This window comes from Strigops habroptila, chromosome Z (assembly GCF_004027225.2).
Source record: "Strigops habroptila isolate Jane chromosome Z, bStrHab1.2.pri, whole genome shotgun sequence".
NCBI lineage: Eukaryota > Metazoa > Chordata > Aves > Psittaciformes > Psittacidae > Strigops > Strigops habroptila.
The window spans coordinates 93,251,530-93,269,415 of record NC_044302.2 but is presented as its reverse complement, the minus strand read 5'-3'; the positions used below and the strand labels follow the sequence as shown (position 1 = coordinate 93,269,415).

The following is a 17,886-nucleotide window of genomic DNA, read 5'->3' as shown; positions in this document are numbered from 1 at the left end:
AATATTAAAGCTCAGCATGCAACTGTACTAACATTATAGAGAAGAAAAGAATGTGCCAGTCCCCATCCAAAGTCAGCATCTTCCAAACAACTTTATGGTATATCTCTCATTCTGAAAGTGGCTAAGAGTGTTGCAGTATTATGTACATAACCATAGTCTTGCTATGATTGTGGCTTGCCATATATTGTTTAAAGCCTGAATTTTGCTCTCAGATACTCTTTCATACTCCACAAAAATCTCAAATGTGGGCTCACACCATTCTATGCTGTAACAGAATGTTCTTTGCTGCCTGAAAATAGCAAAAACAGAACTATCAAAATCTATAGAGGCATGACATACACATAATTCAGACCCAAATAAATCCCATTAATTGTGCAGTTTGTCTACACGTCCACCTTTGTGTCTAGCTGTAATATTTTTGGTGCTGCATCTAAAGGACTCCAGAACTGCACAGTCTTTGCACTATAAAAAAAGGTCCATATCATGTAATTGTATTTACTCTGTAGTATCGTTCCCTTTTTTTTCTGTCTTTCCCTGAGCTGTTTTTTTAAGATTCCCATTGTCTGGAGCAGGGACACACATGGTAACATTTGATTGCTGAACCATCCACGGCTTTGAGGCAAAGGCAAGAGTAGGCTGAAAGTCCCCACTCACCAGGTCTCTGATCACAGCCTCAGTCCATGAAGGAATCAGATTTTTCTGTGGCTCTGGCCAGGTTATGGGTCCATGCAGTAGCACTAGAAAATCATTCCTTGTAGGCATACTCTTTCCAAGCCATGCTCTCACCTTCTACAATCTCAGCCAGTACATAATGCCTCATAGTGCACCTTTTGGCATGGGCAGAGGGGAGTAAATATTTCCCCTTCCACTAGTCTAAGCCTCTTTGGAGATCTGACCTTTTTATGTATTAATGCCTGCCCTTTAGTCTGTCAGCTTGCAGAGCTACTGAACATGGCAATGTGTCACAACATATAGTTGGGACAAAAAGCATAATCTGTTGTGCCATGATATTGTGAGTCACTTTGCAGCAGCACAAAAGTGCTTGCCATTTCCACACTAACCATAGTAACAGGGATTGTGTTTTTCTTCCAAAGCTCCTTACCCACCCATTGCCCAGCACCTCTCTCGTAACAGTGTGTGATGCACAATAACAGTGGAGACCATCTGCACTGGTTTGTGCTGTGTCTCACACCATCAGCACTCTGCTCTCCAGTAACAGGTTCTGCCCTACTGGATTGCATTGTGAGAGACTGGATTAAATGCTCGCTGCAAAAATAAAGCCTCCTTGGGAAGGGAAGGGGAGGGAGAGATGAGAAAATGGAGAGACCAAAGGGCAGCAAGCAAGAGAGAGGAGGGATTGGCTGTCGAAGGAGTAGTGAAATGAGGGAACTGGAAGGAGGCACAGAGCAGACCCCTCAGAAAAGAGTGAGCGCTGCTTTGTGACCTTCTGCCCACCAATGTGTGCAGAAAAGAGCAGTAATACACCCCATAGCATCCAACAGCTGCCAGACAAAATCATTCCTCCTGGGCCGAGGGATGTCCAGTTTGACCAGAGCCAGAAACAGTGGTATGGCAGCTTCGTGGAAGCTCAGACAGGGAATGCTTTCGAGGATGCTAAGTGCTTCAGTGCATTTGCATAGGAAAACAAAAGCAAAGTTCCCTCAGTTGCTCATAATACATTAAAAACATGTCATCTCTTTTACTGTTCACAGGCACACAGTGGTTGCCCACCACTGCCAGGACTAGCTCTGTCTGTCCTCTCTACAGAGACAGCAGAGGTTCCCCCACTCCTCTTTGGTTACACTGTGGGTACATCTGGGCTAGCAAGACAGCCAGCTCTACTCCATGCCCTACTTGGGGTTCAGCCCTCTCAGGTGAGGACTAGCTGTCAGTACGAATGGGCAGCCAAGCTTTTATGCCCACATATTTTCAAGCCACTGCTGAGATTGGCAGTAAAGGTGTCCCCCACGGGTGAATTCCTGTGCTGTAGAAACTCATGTCTTAGGAACTGAACCGAGACCATCAATTCATTTTCCTTGGCTCAACAAATTGCTATCAGGCAGCAACCAACTTCACTCATTGCCAGCAGAGACAGGATTCAAACTCCATCTGTAATTATTATCATTACACAAGCTAATTTTGTAGGGGAGGAGTTGCCGGTAGGCTAATATGACAGGCTTATATATTAGCTTCTCAATTGGCTAGCAGTGCTGCTGATGGGCAGGGTGCTGCTCTAGACCAGTCTGCCCCAGGATCTTCCAAAGCTTCCTGGTGTTCTTCCCTGTGAGGGTGCTGAGGCACTGGCAAAGGTTGCCCAGAGAAGCTGTGGCTGCCCCATCCCTGGCAGTGTTCAAGGCCAGGCTGGACAGAGCCTTTGGCAACATGATCTAGTGTGAGGTGTCCCTGCCCATAGCAGGGGGTTGGAATTAAGTAATCTTAAGGTCCTTCCAACCTAAACTGTTATGTGATTCTATGATTCTATTTTAGACAAGAAGAGTTTAGAAAGAAGGTGAATTAGGAGTTCAGAAAGAGTGACCTGCCTGCTCTGTAGAAGGTCCTACAGTGGCCCTGAGGCTAAGTTACTACTGGAAATCTTTGGCTATGTTGTGTTTGTCCACCCTAAATCTCCGTGTAGGAGCTTTCCCATTCATAGTTTGTATCAGCAGTTCACAGTGAGCACCTGAAACATCATTATGACTAGGAAGCATTTATTTGACCCATTTGTAACAATCTGCCACATGCCATGAACCACACTGTATTGGTAAAATAAATAAGTGAAGGAATGCACTCATTAAAAATATAATAGCAAGTTGCCATCTTCAATTGTAGTCTAAGCTACTTTAATGATGCCATGTACTTCCAACAATCATGCTGCAGCCATAATGAATGAGGTTGTTTAAGGCAGTTGTGAGAGCCTTTCCAGAGCCAAAGTATCTTCTCCTCTGATCTGGAAGAAAGTGTAAACACAAATAAGGCTCTGTGCTGATGTTTTCGGAAGCATCTAAGTGAGTTAAGACCTTGAGCTTTATTTTTAAAGGTGACTTAAACTAAGCTCCCCAACAATATGGAGTTAGAGTGCCTTAATAGCTTTTGAAACCTGACCCTGACTTATGTCCTTATGGCCGTAGGCAAAGGGAGAGAAGTTTGGTCCTGACTCTGCTGCTGAATTAGTTTGTCACCTTGGCCAGCCACCTCTGCCAGTCTGCATCTCTGTGTATTCTGTGTCTTTATTGGTTTGTCCACTGGAATCCCTTCACTCCCAGACACAACTCCTGTTACGTTTTTGCACAGCACCCATCTCAGCAGGGGCTTTATTAGGGGTGGGGTTTGGAGGTGGGACTATTAAGAAAACAGTACAGATAATCCTGATTTCCAGGGATGAACTGAATTTTATAGCAGGCCCATATAGTTGTCCCACACAAACATCTACAATACCTTGAAAGCTACCAAAAGGGTTTCTCCAACTAACAGGATGGAGTAGAGGGCACAAATGCCCTGGATTTCTTGTTCCTTTGAGATGTGAGGGAAAAGAAAGTGTGGGACAACATGTCTTTGACTGAGTGGTGTCCAGCCCCTAAATGGCGAAACAGGACTATAAAACACAGGATCAGTCTCTGTTTTCTGCTGGATCAGCACATTCTTTCTGTTATTGCAGTTATTGTTGTGTCTGAATACCTAATTAATTACAACAGTAAACGCTGGCTTCTTTAATCACAGCGTCAGCTGTCCTAATCAATCTTAATAATATGGAATCTGTACTATGGCACCCATGAATTTTAATCTACATAAATTTCTTAAGACCTCTTGCAAGCTTGTTGTACGAAATGATGTAATTATGGATATAGATTAGGGCTGTAGAAAGTGATTTAAATTGGATTTAAGGAGAAGGTGAATAGAGCCCTCCCACTCAGTTAGTTATTTATTTATTTTAACCCTGGCATCCACATAGATTTTCTTTGCTATCATTATTTTATCCTCCTCCCACCCCACCCCGCTGACTGAATAGCGCAGCCTCTGATTGCCCTCCACCACATTCACCCTCCCAGAGGTGACAGTGGCCAATCTGCAGCTCCTGGGAGAGGTGTAAAATACCTCCAGGACAGTGAGAGGAAAGAATAGATGGGGCAGAGCGCAAAGCTGTGGATCCGGGTGATAACGTGTTTGTAGACCCCTGCAGGGAGCAGTGCTACAAAATAGAATGAAATAGATAGAATAAAACGTATCTGTTGGGAAACGCATAGGCAATCAGAAGCCAGGAGTAAAGAGGGTATCATGTAGGTGTAAGGTTTGCTGCTTCCTTCCACCAGAGTGAAATCACAGGGATCTTAGGGGCTGAAAATGTGCCAGACCCTGCTTTTGTCTCTCAGAAGCACTGGGCCTCTTGGATTCCAGAGAGCAGATTTCCTTGGCTTTCTCATGTCCCAACACTGTCCCATACCCCACTGAGAGGGTTGCAAGACCCCCTTTTAATGGCTTGGACAGTAACCATCATCCTTTTTCCTCACCACCCCCATTGGCTTCAGTGCAGCTCTTCCTGATTCACACCCCCACCCATCACAGCCCTCTGTCCCCTACTACCACTATCACCTGAGCACCCATATAACAGCTTGTCCTGGCCAGGGACTGCAACTGGGTTACAGGCGTCTCAGGAGGGATTCTTTATAGAACACAGCTTAAACCGAATTTATTTTTTTTTAACAATGTGCTTCATTCTGCCACCTCCATTCTTTCATTCTCTGACAAAAGTTAAATGTCAGGTCTAACACTAGCTGAATGCCCCTTTAAAAAGTTTGATTTCAATCTTGAGATATACCAGTAGTAAGAAAGCTTCTTGGTGTTAATTTTAAAGCACTGGTATTTCATGCTGACTTGGGAAATCATCCTTGGGTTTTGGCATCAGGCAGAGAATTTGGAAAGTGACATTAACTGATCAACTTTCTTTGAAGGACTAGGGAGTCATTTCTTGACTTCTGCCTAATGAATAAGTGCTGCCTTCGTTAGATTTATATTTATGGCCATATAGTAGGTCATTGGCTTGTTTTATGTCTCCAGGTTTATGGAAGGTTATCTTGCCATGGTCACCTTGTGGCATCTTGGCCAGAACTGTCTTGCAAAGAGACAATTGTATCTGAGCAAGATTTTTCCCGTGGAGATATGGAAATGATTGACTTAATATAGAGGTGATGTCCAGGGATAAAGCTCTTGCCCTGAGCTGCCAAATGAAGTTACTATTAGCATCTGTTTTCACAGTACACCTTTATTTGCCCTGGCAAGGCCAGATCCTCAGCTTCTGTGGAGCAGCAAAGCTACATTAACTTCAGCAGGGCTGATGTGATTGATAGTTGTCCTCTGGCCTCTCAGAAGCCTTTCTACTTCTTTCACTTCACCAGCTGATCCTCAATGTGCACGTTACATCATGTTTAATCTCTTAAATGTCTGTATGTTGGACATAAGATCACCATTAGTCTGACCACAAGGAAAGTTATTTCAAATGTTACCTATAGGCACATTTCACAGATAGTTACCAGTACATCCATGGTTTTTTCATGATGTTAAAACTAGAGACATGCTAGTTCTGGTCCAAAAACCCCTTTAAGGTGCTTTATGATATTCATGTCCCTCATCTAGTGTCTCCTGTATCTCTATAGATGTTACCAGCCGGTACTCAGCTATTTACTTCTGGGCCACAGTGGGCTTACACCCTGGCACAGACAGCATGCAGAGGAGCTGGGGTCTGTTCCCAGCCCCACATGCCCATGTTCAACTAATACTTGCAATACAGAAAAGACTGGCCAGCTGAATGAGGAGGAAGGGTAGCTGACACAGGGTAGCTCCTACCTTAACAAAGCATGATCTGCGTGAAGGCCACAGGGGTGCACACCCTATTAGATTATGTATATCATATGGAGGAATAAAGCCACCTTCCCTCATCATGTCCTTGTGCGGAGACACAGAAATGATTCATGTCTCCCCATTGTACTGAATTTTAGCACACAGTCTGCTCCATCCTACAGCCGCACATAACCCCTGGGGCAGGTTGGCTCTGGATTGTGAGTCCCTTGTACATCTGAGCCCTTGCTGAACTTCTCATGGGTCATTAGTATGTAGGAGGGCTGTCACTTTGCTGAACACATGGCCACAACTTCCTCAAACCTCTAATCTGTGTCTTGAGATTTCTGGATCAATACCAGCCATTGGCTTCATCCACACTACAGCTGGGAGTGCAGGCGGTTATGCCCTGCACTAGGTTTAATTCTAGCAGAGTGAGCAGCAGCATGAAGATATGCTCATGGCTGCCCAAGCTACCTTGGCTTAGTGCCAGGGTACCCAGCTGGCCTTGAAGTCTGTGCCCCTGCACCTTCACAAGCCGTGTTGGTCAGCATGGACACATCCACTGTACTGAAACCACATCTTCACTGGCTGAGGAGACACACTCTTCGAGCTACAGAAGGCGAGTTCTTCCATGAGCAATGGTCATCACTTTTGTTTATAAGAGCTGCCAATTCTTGCAGGTGGTGACTCACCACAACCGCTTTTCCCAAACAGCCAAGGTAGGGTGTGAGACTACAAGTAAAACACGGAGCCCCAGGCCAGAGTTGCTGCCTCCCTGTACTGTCTATTCGTACAGCCCAGAGATGCTTTCTACTTGCTCCTTTTCAAAAGCATGCAGGAATGGTTGGGTCAGTGCTAGGGTCTTGTGTGCTAGACCAGCCACCTTGACGTTCTTTGCCTATGAGCAAGTGATTCTCAGCTTGAAGCGAAGCTGTCTAAAGCCAGGGAAGAGTCTTCCCAGTAGCATGCATGTGCTGTGAGACAGGAGGAAATTTCCAGCATAATCTAGGGTACAAGGCAGCTTCCTGAGAAAGAAACATCCAGTTAGATATTACCCTTGCTGGCAATTTGTTAAAATGCAGGAAAATAATGAAATCTAAAAGCTTTGTGTGGGAGAGGAAAAAGATTGCATTTAAAGGCTTGTTGTCCCAGACCCTTTAAATAAAGCACTTGTCCAGTTTTAATATTTAATCTTAAAGGTGATTTTCAGTGTGTATTTCCTAAGCAGAATGGCTTAGTTATGATGGACAGACTGTGGCTCCAAAGGCAGCTGAGACATGCATAGATGGGGTAAGGAGAAGAGCTCTGCAGTGAGCCCAGCAGCCCTGTTAAGGACATAGACTCAGCTATGGCTGAGAGAAAGGACAGTTCTCATGTGTGCCCCACTAAGGCAGGGAATAAGGGAGAGGACCACAGTCTGACAGGTACTGCTCAGTGACGTCTCCCGTGCCAACAAAGAGGCAGCCATTGCTAATTGTCAGCATATCAGACAGAGAAAGAGTATGCCTGATCCAGCCACAGCTGGAGTGGAGAGAAATGCTGTGAGTGTATCTCCCAAGCAGCAGAGACAGCTTCTTCTTCTAGCTCTATAAACTATTGAGTGCAACCAAGGAAGGGCAGTTGTCTTCAGGGCATACACAGTAGATCATCTCCTTTACTGCAGACTGAAAAACCACAGTTGTCTTCAAAAGATTTGCTCCCTTTACTTCATGTCCCCTCACCTTCCTCAGGAGATATCTTCTACCTGACAGGACTTGGTCATTTTGCAGGGTTCAAGATATTATGATCCATTCTACCAAAAGGGTGCAAGAACTGGTGTATCACTTAACATTTTCATAGCCATTCAGTTTTCTTCTGAATAAATATGCTCAACATTTTGTTTTTAGGGGAAAACAGTTTTGAGAAGAGATTAAAGAGAACAGGACTTAGATGCTTCAAGGTGGCAGGAATAAGTGGAAACGGTTTTTACATTTTCTAAGCATTTCCTCCAGTTTCCTAGAGTATCTACTCTTTAAAGATACAGCTTTGCATCTCTACTACACCTTCCACTGATCTTCCATGGGCTTCCTAAGATTGCAATCCCACCTATTTCTTCCTGTGACTTCCCCATCCTCAAAGTCCTTATGAGTCAGTTATGCTTTAACGAACAGGAGCATCTGAGCCTTAGCCAGCTAACTGGGTTTCCCCCTCAAAGTTTGGTCTTCCCAACATTCCTCATATTTTGGGAGGAAAGTGCAGGATCTTGCAAGCTTCCATCATGATCAATGGTGGTCTTCGAACTTAAGCTTCAAGCTGGCATTTACATCTGTAAGAAAACACTTTGTCCATGTTCCTTGGGTCCTGTAACACTCATGTGTCAACCTCCCCCACATTTCTGCATACAGCCAGTGTCTCTCCTTGGATAGATCAATGCATCACATTCTCTTCCAAGAGGCCCGCACCTTTACATCCTCCAAGCCCTTGCTCCAGCCACACGTCTGTGCCTGTAGGAAGGAAAAAGGTGGGATGGAAGGGGGAAAGTAGCAACTCCTGAGGGATCATCTTACAAGTGAGAAGCCGGAGGGAACACATAAATGTAGAACTGTGCAGCACCAATAAATACAAATTAAACTTATAACAAGAAGTGAAATATTAGGGCCAAGGTGACATTTGGACTGGAGTTTCAGCCAAGCTTTGCTTTAAATTTTTTATTGCTGCCGATAAAGAGAGAGCTTATACAACACGTTTCTCTCTTTCTCTCCCTATCAACCAAAGGGGAAAAGGAAAACAAAAATCTTAACTAGCTTTGGTTGTATTCAAGCTAGACTTCAAGGTTTCTCAAAAATAAACAGTTTTTAAGGGGGAGGAATGCCACACTTGTAAAGAGAGAAAATGCGCTTTGAAGCCAGCAAGGGACTGCATGCCTTATGCAGAGATTCACAGCACCCTCCCTGGAGCAGACAAGTGGCATCCTCCTCCCCTCCAAGCAGCATTTCCTTTTTCATGGGGGGCTGCCTGGCAGCAACATAGTCCTTCGAAGGGATGTTGGGATGGCAGGAGCCACTGCTTTGTTCTCTTCTCCTTCCTCCTGCTATGCCCCTCTTGTTTTCTGCTCTGATTGAAAGTTCCATGTGACTATAGCTGTCACTGAGATCTGAGTTTGCACAGCACCTAGCACAGCATCAGTCCTGGCTTAAGATGAGGGCTCTTTGGGGTTTGTTAACTGCCATGCCAAAAATCCACCTGATTGGAGGTGGCCTCCATAATTCAAGCTTGGGAAAGGAGGGGAGGGGTTTGTGTGTCCTCTGCTCCAAGTCTCACAGGGTGGTTGGTGGCTGGGGGCCAGAGCCCTGTTGGACATCATGGGGAGGTTCTGTGTTCTCCTGTCTGTAGCGTGAGCGACCTGCTCCCCTTCTGGGACCTTCAGCCCCTGAACCTGTCTGTCTGACACTACATACTGATGAGGGAGGGGACAAGGAGAGTACCTGTCATGTTTTAACCCCTTGATTCCTTCTCTGTCTTGTGTCTCCACAGCACAAAGCCCCACTGCAGCAGACCCCTTGCAGCAAGCCTACGCTGGAGTGCAGCAGTACGCAGGTCGTTAGTATTAACACTTTCTCTCAATAAACCTTTCTCTTCTGTAAAGCCTTTAATCTCTGAACACACCTGAGGGGACGGGGTGAAGGGAGGTGTTTGGTGATACAAGGGCAAGCTGGGGGCCTCAGACTCAGGTTAAATTCACACTTCTTGTGGAAACAAACATAAAGCCCATTGCCTTCTCTCCCGAAGGAGTCAACCTCCCCTCTTCACTCAGGGAATGGCTTCCACTGACCTGTATCTTGGTGCAGCTTCATTGTCAGGACCAGGTCCGGTCTGCTTAGCACAGTGCACAAGTGCCAAGTCAGGCCACTGGTTTGGAGGCCACTTTCTGTAACAGGTCTCCTGAGTACTGCAACGAGGAGGTGAGGTGGGCAGCCAGACCCCGCAGAGCCACTGCTGCTATGCCTGGCAGGGTTTGGTGTCTCTGCATATAACCATGTTTCAGGGTACGTCTGCACTGGCCATATCCCAGCTATGTAGTTTGAGGCTTGGTTAAGAGCTATGCAGACATAGTTCTGGCTTCTCAGCAGCTTTCTCCACAGCTCCCAGGTCAGCCTCCACTCGCACCACCCTGTCTGCTGAGCAGCTCCTTTGCGGTTGATGGACTGACACCAGCCAAAGTGACCTGGTGCAGATCATGACCCCACTGTGTTCAGCCTCCCCTCTGAGGTGTCCATGGCCAGCGTTGCAAGGAAGCTGCCACCCCAAAGTCATTATTTCCTGTGGTAACTGGAGCAATCGTGGTCTCCCGCTGAGGAGTGGCTATTATCTCATGTCAGCACTGTATCTGGAAACTTAATTTAATTCTGCATGTAGGGCTTCATTTGCCAGTGTTTTAGTTATTGTCATTTATTGCTTGTGAGATTTGATAGATGGGAAGCAGCTCAACCCTTTGAGCTGTTAATTAACCCCTCTGCACACACATGGCCCCTATCCCCCTCTCTCTGGGCTCACAGGCGACCCGTACTCTGTATTTTTAGCAGCAAGGCACATCATCTACCATCTGTGGTAGTGAATGGCTCCCCTTGTCTGCTTGGTGGGGGAGCTGAGATGGGGAAAATTGTTTAATTGCTGCACACTGTTTCCACTGTGTTTGTGTTGGAAAGAGGAAGTTTCTATGGGCATGGAAGAAAATGTATGTCTGAGAGTGTATGCGCAACTGTGCCTATATGGTGTGTGGGTATACGAAGGTTAAAGTAAGGGAGAAAACACATGCGTGAACTGTTTTTATGAGCATGTGAACTAACCAGGGCACAAGAGAGATTACATAGGGAAAAGTGTGCATGCATTCTGCGTGGCTGTCAGCATGGGCATCGACACACTGAGCTCATGAATGAATGTGTTTGTGGTACCATCTGGGATGCTTACACAGCTCTACTGGGAAAGATCTCAGCAGAGACCCCCATTTACATGGTATGGTTGTCCCCAGTGTTATTGCTGGTGAAACTGAAGGGAGGGTGGGCGCTCAGGGCCATGTGGCACCTCCTGGAGCACAACCATAGTGCTTCTGCCACATCTCAGGCTGCCCTTCACAGAAAAAAAATGCAGGAGAAAGCCCACCTCTAGCTTGGTATGATGGTTTCAAAGCCATCATACACTCCTTGAAAGGAAAAATGAAAGCTTCTTGCTTTCCAGCACTGAAACCTGTTCCCCTTTCTTCTTTCCCTTTCTCTCCCCTGTAGCTGCTTATCCTGCTGCTTATGGCCAGATTAGCCAAGCCTTCCCACAGCCACCTCCCATGATCCCACAGCAACAGAGAGAAGGTGAGTAAATGGGCTGTCCTCGTTTCTGGCCCCAACACACCATCCCCACCGCATTGTTTCTGCTTCTCATACACCTAGAGAAGTATCCATTAAACACCCAATTTCTTTGAATCCCTGGTCCACTGACTCTTTTCCCCATTTCCATATGTGACAGAGCATCACTGGCACTAACAGTAGTATGCAGGAACATCCTCATGGGCAATTGCTGCAGACATCTCCTCAGTCCCCCAGGAGGGGAGCATGCTGATGTGCATGGGCCATGGAAAGACCTGCTAGCAGCAGTAATGTCCAGTGGGGGTCTGTGTTCAAGAGAAGCAACAAGAATGTGAACAAAAAAGTAATTTCATTGGAATAAAGAATTTAATAAGGAACAAAGCACTGGTGGCCTTTTATTAGAAGCCAGTAACGTGATTTCAGACACCTGCTATTTAGAGAATAAGGGCCTGCTATTTAGAGGAGCTGATCTGGTCTTTTCAGCATCCTTTGATAATCTGGAAACACCAATCAGCCCTTTTAGAACAAAATCTCTGTATCAGGAGGAGATGAATCATGTAGTGAAAGTACCTATTCCTTTACATTGACTATAAAAGGAGCTGGGTTATCTAGGCTGGAGGACTTGATAGCTTCACTGAAGACATGAAATGTAAGGAGAGGTGAATCTCCCACTGCACGTAAATACTCTGGGGGGCAACCATGCCATGTGATGTTCCCTTTACAGTCAGTGGGGAGCAGTGGGATCCTCAGAGGTAACCCACTCAGGTGGTCCCAAACATCCTTGAGAGAATCACTGCTCCCTTTGGACAAGAGGACCCTGCTTGCCTAAGTGAGGTATTTAAGTCAGGTGCTTCAGCTTAGAGACTCACATTTTAAATAATGACATTTCAACTTTTATCCTCCACTAATTCAGATATACTCTATGATATTGTGTTATTTATATATATAATGACATCTAATATTTTAATGTAGTGTAACAGAATGAAATGAATCAGGATTACACTATCAAACTAAAATATTCTAGTGGGCTAGAACTACTTTGGGGGAGAAATCCCATTTTGTAAGAAAATTAGAAATGTCAGCATTTCGATCTAATTTGGAATTATTTTTTTTCCAATGTCAGAATTTCCTGGGGAACACAACTTCCAGCTCCTGATTAGCTCTAGTACATGTCCCTGCTGTGAGAACAGATGCACAGACCTAACGTATCATTACAGAGATGTTTCCCCCATGCTGAAGGACTTTGCTTTTTATTACTTACTGGGGTTAGATTAAGCACAGGACAAAATGGCGAGCAGAACATTGCTCAGCATAGCATTGCACCAGGAACCATCAGAAGCAAGGGAGTGCTGTGAACACTTTGAAGACCCATTTCCCAAAGCCCCCTGTGTTCCAATGCATGATGTGTTGCTGTGGGTTGACGATGAGTGTCACCCAGTGGACAAGCTGTCTCATAACTCCTCACTTCTTCCTGTAAGCAGCTGGTATCAAGGATAGTTGAGGACCAGACATACGAGATGAACCACCAGTCCAATGCAGGCTGCCATTCGCAGTGTCCTTCATTTTCCTGCAGTGTTTAGATGCTGTGACTTTCTCTGCTGGTTGCTCAAGGGAGAATCGCTAAGGCACTACAATTCCTAATAACAGAGGGCCAAGATTTTTAAGCATCTCTAACCTTTAACAGGAAAACACAGCAAGAGGGAACTCTAATAATAATAACGCTCAGTTCTGAGAAGAGTACTTTATGTTTGCAAGGATGTGAACAAACATTGATTCGTTAATGAACCAACCCTACCACAACAATAACATCGATGATCACATTGTTAATAACAATGCTAATTCTCCGCTCCCAGATCCCGGTTGGATAACATGCCCAGAGCCACTTGGCTGCTGCAACATTCCTATAGAGATTAGTCATTACTTCCATATAAGCACTGAAGCTGCCAGCAGCTGACGGGGCGCATACGGTGGAACAGATTCAAAATGATCAAAGCTATAGAGATGAAGTCTTGATTCAGGCCATGTCAACCAGGCAAAACTTAGGGCTATTTTTAAATATGAATGGTATTATTCATCTTGACATAGCTTCTGAAACTGTAAGTACACTTAGATATTAAAATAAAGTGTTGCAGGCTTGTGTCTCCCATCTGCCCTGTGCTCAAACATGCTGGGACTGAATAGCAAGCAGATGCAGAAGAGGCAGTAAAATTCCAGCCTCTGAGTATTTGGTGTAGAGGTGAGGTGTGCAACTGACCAAAGGGCTACAGCCTAACTTCATGCAACCTTATGGGGCATCACATTTTTAACTACAGTTGGAAGACCAGTCTGGTCATAACCTTTCCTTATGACACTGGTTCTTGGTGTTGAGGATGCAATGATAGATAGCTGGTGTCAGCACAGTTATATGGAGTTTACATGTTGACACAGGACATGCAGGGATAGATTTACAGCTATCCCACATAAACCTCCCTCAAACTAACAATGAGCTGGAAGGTGAGAAGCATGGGCAGAGCAACGACTTAGCAGCTGAGCTCCAAGCAAGCCAAATCAACATGGTCTTACCACAGAGTTCTCTACTATGTGCTTCTGTTCCTTCAGTCACAGATTCTGCCATTACCCAGTGTGGTCTGCCTGTAATTTACAGACTTGGCATAAACTTTGAAGCTTTTGTTTCTTTTTTGTCTGAATCAAGGCTATTTGTGCTTCTTGTGTATTAATGAACAACAATATCTATAACTTAAAGCCATAAAACCAAGAACTATGGTAGGTGTCAACATAGAAATGAACTTTGATACTCTTCTCATGATGTGTCATGAGGGTTAGATTTAGAGCTGACTTACAGCCCTTTTGGAAACCAAAGTAAAGTATGTGGTAGATAATCTTAGTACTGTATTCAGCCCTGAATTGCCAAGTATCTCAATCTCTGATAAGCATGGAAGCACAGGATCATAGAATGGTCTCAGTTGCAAGGGACCTTAAAGCTCATCCAGTTCCACTCCCCTGCCACAGGTAGGGACATCTTCTGCTAGACCAGGTTGCTCAAAGCGCTGTCCAACCTGGCCTTGAACTCGGTCCAAAACAAGACCTTTTTCTCTAGCAAGATAGTAGAAGTCTTTCATGAAGATTTTGCCACACCAGCTGTTATCTTCTTCTTGCCTCAGTGGTCCTAACAGAGTACTTTAAAACTCACTGCATATGTACACTGAGAACTAAGTTAGTTCTTCATAACATTCTGAGATGAACAACTCATGTCTTTAATTTCTTAAAAATATACATGAATATATGAGGAGTTTGTCATACACATAAACATACAGTCTTCCACAGAATGCCCAGATTAACTTGACTCAGGAAAAAAAAAACAACCCACAAGGTAGAAGAGCTGAGGCAGACAGATCTTGTTTTGTGCACTCTTTATCAAGGAGTTTAACTGTGATAGGTAAGTTATGGATGAATAGATTTAACAAGAAATTGCCTGTTAAATTCTAATGGCAGAATTTTCATATGTGAGTATGGTAAAACAAATCAAACTACCCCATGTTGTTTCTCAGTAGCAGGTGGAGTTTTCAGCATTGGAAATTAGTAAAAACCCTCTGTAACTGGGAACAGAGCGAGTTTGGCCTTAAACGTCTGAGTTGGTGTGGGAAGCCACAGTATGGGTTTCGCAGCCACATTTCAGAGCTGAACTGGGCTTTGAGGATGGTCTCTGCTTTTCCACGTCTTCCCTGGTCTCTTTCTCTTTGTCCCTGAGGAGTGTGAGGCAAGGCTGATCTCAAGGTGAACTAAGGGTTGTTCTCTCCTTGAGCCCAACCTTTAAACCTGGTGTAGATGAAGTTGTGTGCCTCCTGGTCTGCCTTATGCCTTAGTAGGTGGTTCTCAACACACGCAGGCAGAATCCCTACTCATGCACAACACATCCAAGACCCCAGGAAATGCAGGTGGTATTTTTGAAAGAATTTGCCAGTTTTACAGAGCAAACTGCTGGCTCTGGTGATGTCGGTGGGAATTTTGCCACTAATTGCAACAAAGCCAAGATTTTACCCATTCTATTATAATGTGCATCTCAAATCCCACAGGAGAAGTGCTCTGGGGCATGTTCAGATGAAGGAATGAATTTTCCCCTGCTATTCTGGCCTGTGGTCTTCTCTTGGGCAGAGTTTTCTCAATTCTAACAGACACCTAAGGGGGTTGGTGTTTGTTTAACACTTTCAGACTGTTTCAGATCTAGTTTACCATGCCAATAACTCCACATTTTGCAGAAAGAAACTGCAGGAAGGACTGGAGAAGGGGTAGTCACTCTGTGAGGAGGCTAAAGAAGAGGCAGACAATGAGGAGGAGGATGGAAAAGCTTGGCATGAAATAGAGGAGCCTGACTGTGGGCCACTGAGGTTCAAAAGTAATTTAGCTAAGCAGATGACGGGGTGCCTAATTAGTTAATTATTCCACTATCCCCCCCATTTGGAAGAAACCCTGTTACCATCCTCATGACCTCTAGGAAATGCACAAGATGCAAAGGATCAGCTGTTCCTTCGTGACAGTCCTTTTAGCAAATTAGTGGGGAAAATTGTGCTTAGCAAATATTCATTAGGACTTCATTTTCCATTAATCCAAAAGGAAATGTGGAGAGCCTGTGACTTCAATCACGCTGAGGCCCAGGAATTTTAATGAGGTTTAAATGGGCATCTGCCAGAATCCTGACTTCGCTGTACTTCTCCTGCCAGCCGGGGGGATGAGTAATGGCTAATAAAAGGTGGGAGCATCTATGCAAACTCCTCTCCCTAACAGGAAAGGCAAAGTTGTAATTTGGTGTGTTATGACACCGTAATTGTGCCCTGATGGAGAAAATGACAGTATTAAAACACCCTTTCTTTCCCCACACTGTGTCCCAAATGTAAATGGGGGAAAGTTGGCTGAGTCAGGTCACAGGGTTATAGGCACATGGGCTGGGGGAAGAAGGAAACCCTCCTTCCTTCTGCCCTCTTACCCTTGCATCAAGGATCACAAATTGTATCCCCTTCGTCTTCACTCCCCTGAGCAAAGCAGAGCTGGAGTTACCTGTTGAGGTCAGTGCAGAGGTGAGTGGCAGCAGAAGTACCATTGAAAGTAAGACCATGAAAAAAACAATCTTTGACTCCTCAAACTAAACAGTTTTCTGCTGATGGACACTGCAAAGGCTTTAAATGTTTATTTTTGTCAACAAAACCACTTGTACATTCCCATTCTCTTTTGACTTTTCCTCAAGTACAACATGCTTAAAAATCAAAGTCCCTGTGAAAAGCTTCATTCTCGGTTATTTGATCAGAGGCAGATTTTCCCTTTTCTGCCCCAAAATACAATTTCCACCAAATATTTTCTGAAAATCTGTACTTTAACATAACCACATATTCCAGCTAAAGAGTCGTCTCAGGATATTTTTCCACACGCCCTCTGAAGTCTGTAAGAATATGTGTTACAGCATTGAGGCAAAAAAGGCAACTCCTCTTGTCCAGTAATTCAAATTTGTAATGTCTCTTTGAGACCCTCTAGAATGGGGGACATGCTCAAACTGTGTGGATTTGGGAAGTCTTCAGGCTGGGTCGAGCTAGGGGGTTGAATGTAAAATTCTACAGAACAAAAGAAGCCTGTGGGTTTGTGCGTATCTTTCTACTTGTTAACACAGTCCTTACACAGGTACAAGACGGATAATGAAACTTCTGCATGCAAACACTGAGAAGCAGCAAAGGTTATTGTGTGTCATCCAAAACTCTACAGATTAAATGAGATTGTGAGGAGCAAAAAAAAACTATGAATGGCATTCTTTCATTCTTTTAGTTCTTACTCCTTCATTCTGTCTTTCCATGGCCACATGTGCAGCTGCATTCCTCTGTCTCTGGGTTTTATGCTGATATCTGTCCTGGGAAGGTTAATGAAGTTAGCATAGCCTCTGGGTGACTTTCTGAGCTGTTGGTCTTCTGTTTTGTCCATTCCTCTGGGAGTCTACACAGTGCTTCCTAGAGGTGACCCCTCATCTGTCAGAGAGAGGGGATGACAACATAAATCACCATATACTTTCTCATATTCTATTTCTCTCCATTCATGGGTCTTCTTTTTCTCTTGATAGGACCAGAGGGCTGTAACCTGTTTATCTACCATCTGCCCCAGGAGTTTGGGGATGCTGAGCTGATGCAGATGTTCCTGCCTTTCGGTAATGTCATCTCCTCGAAAGTGTTTGTGGATCGGGCGACAAACCAAAGTAAATGCTTTGGTGGGTAAAGATAACAAAACAATTAGATTCATCCAGGAAGGGGCTTTCTCTGAATACTTTACCTTTCAAACTGCTTTCTTTCTGCTTAAGCTTTATGATTTCTCTCAAATTACTCCTGTCAATACTTTCCCCCTTCCCTCTTTCTCTCCTAAGTGTCTCATGCTCAGAGTTGTACACACTGCTTAGACGTGAAGGACTGGCATGTCACCAGCAGCGAGCTGCTGAGGCTGCTAGTGGTGGGGTGGAAAATGTACCCCTCTTGGAAGGGGAGATGGGGAGGGTACAGAAAAGACTAAAGTGTCTGGAGCAAAATGGAGGGGACTGGAGGATGAAATGCTGACAAGGTCAGCAGTGGGAGCGTGTGGCAGAAGAGGAATTTCTGTACCTAAACAAAATGAAAAACAAGCCATGGGATTTAAGAGAAGACAGAGATGTGAGGGCAGCTTTCCAGCAGCTGTGATGCATTAGACTGCAAGG

The 17,886-nt window shown here is 44.8% G+C and overlaps 1 protein-coding gene across 21 annotated transcripts in view; it reads left to right on the top strand.

Moving 5' to 3' along the window:
* The window catches only part of CELF4 (CUGBP Elav-like family member 4), a 711,301-nt gene that overhangs the window by 639,931 nt on the left and 53,484 nt on the right, over window positions 1–17,886 (top strand). For 7 of the 21 annotated variants that reach the window (XR_003995164.1, XM_030512887.1, XM_030512888.1 and 4 more), the window contains 3 exons: window positions 9,346–9,411; window positions 11,094–11,174; window positions 17,266–17,409. Coding sequence is in view for 18 of the 21 variants with exons in the window: in XM_030512887.1 (XP_030368747.1) it covers window positions 9,346–9,411; window positions 11,094–11,174; window positions 17,266–17,409 (291 nt within the window). In the remaining 3 variants the exon portion in view is untranslated. The remainder of the gene's footprint in view (window positions 1–9,345; window positions 9,412–11,093; window positions 11,175–17,265; window positions 17,410–17,886) is intronic. The other 14 variants (XR_003995166.1, XM_030512898.1, XM_030512894.1 and 11 more) reach the window with 4 other exon arrangements.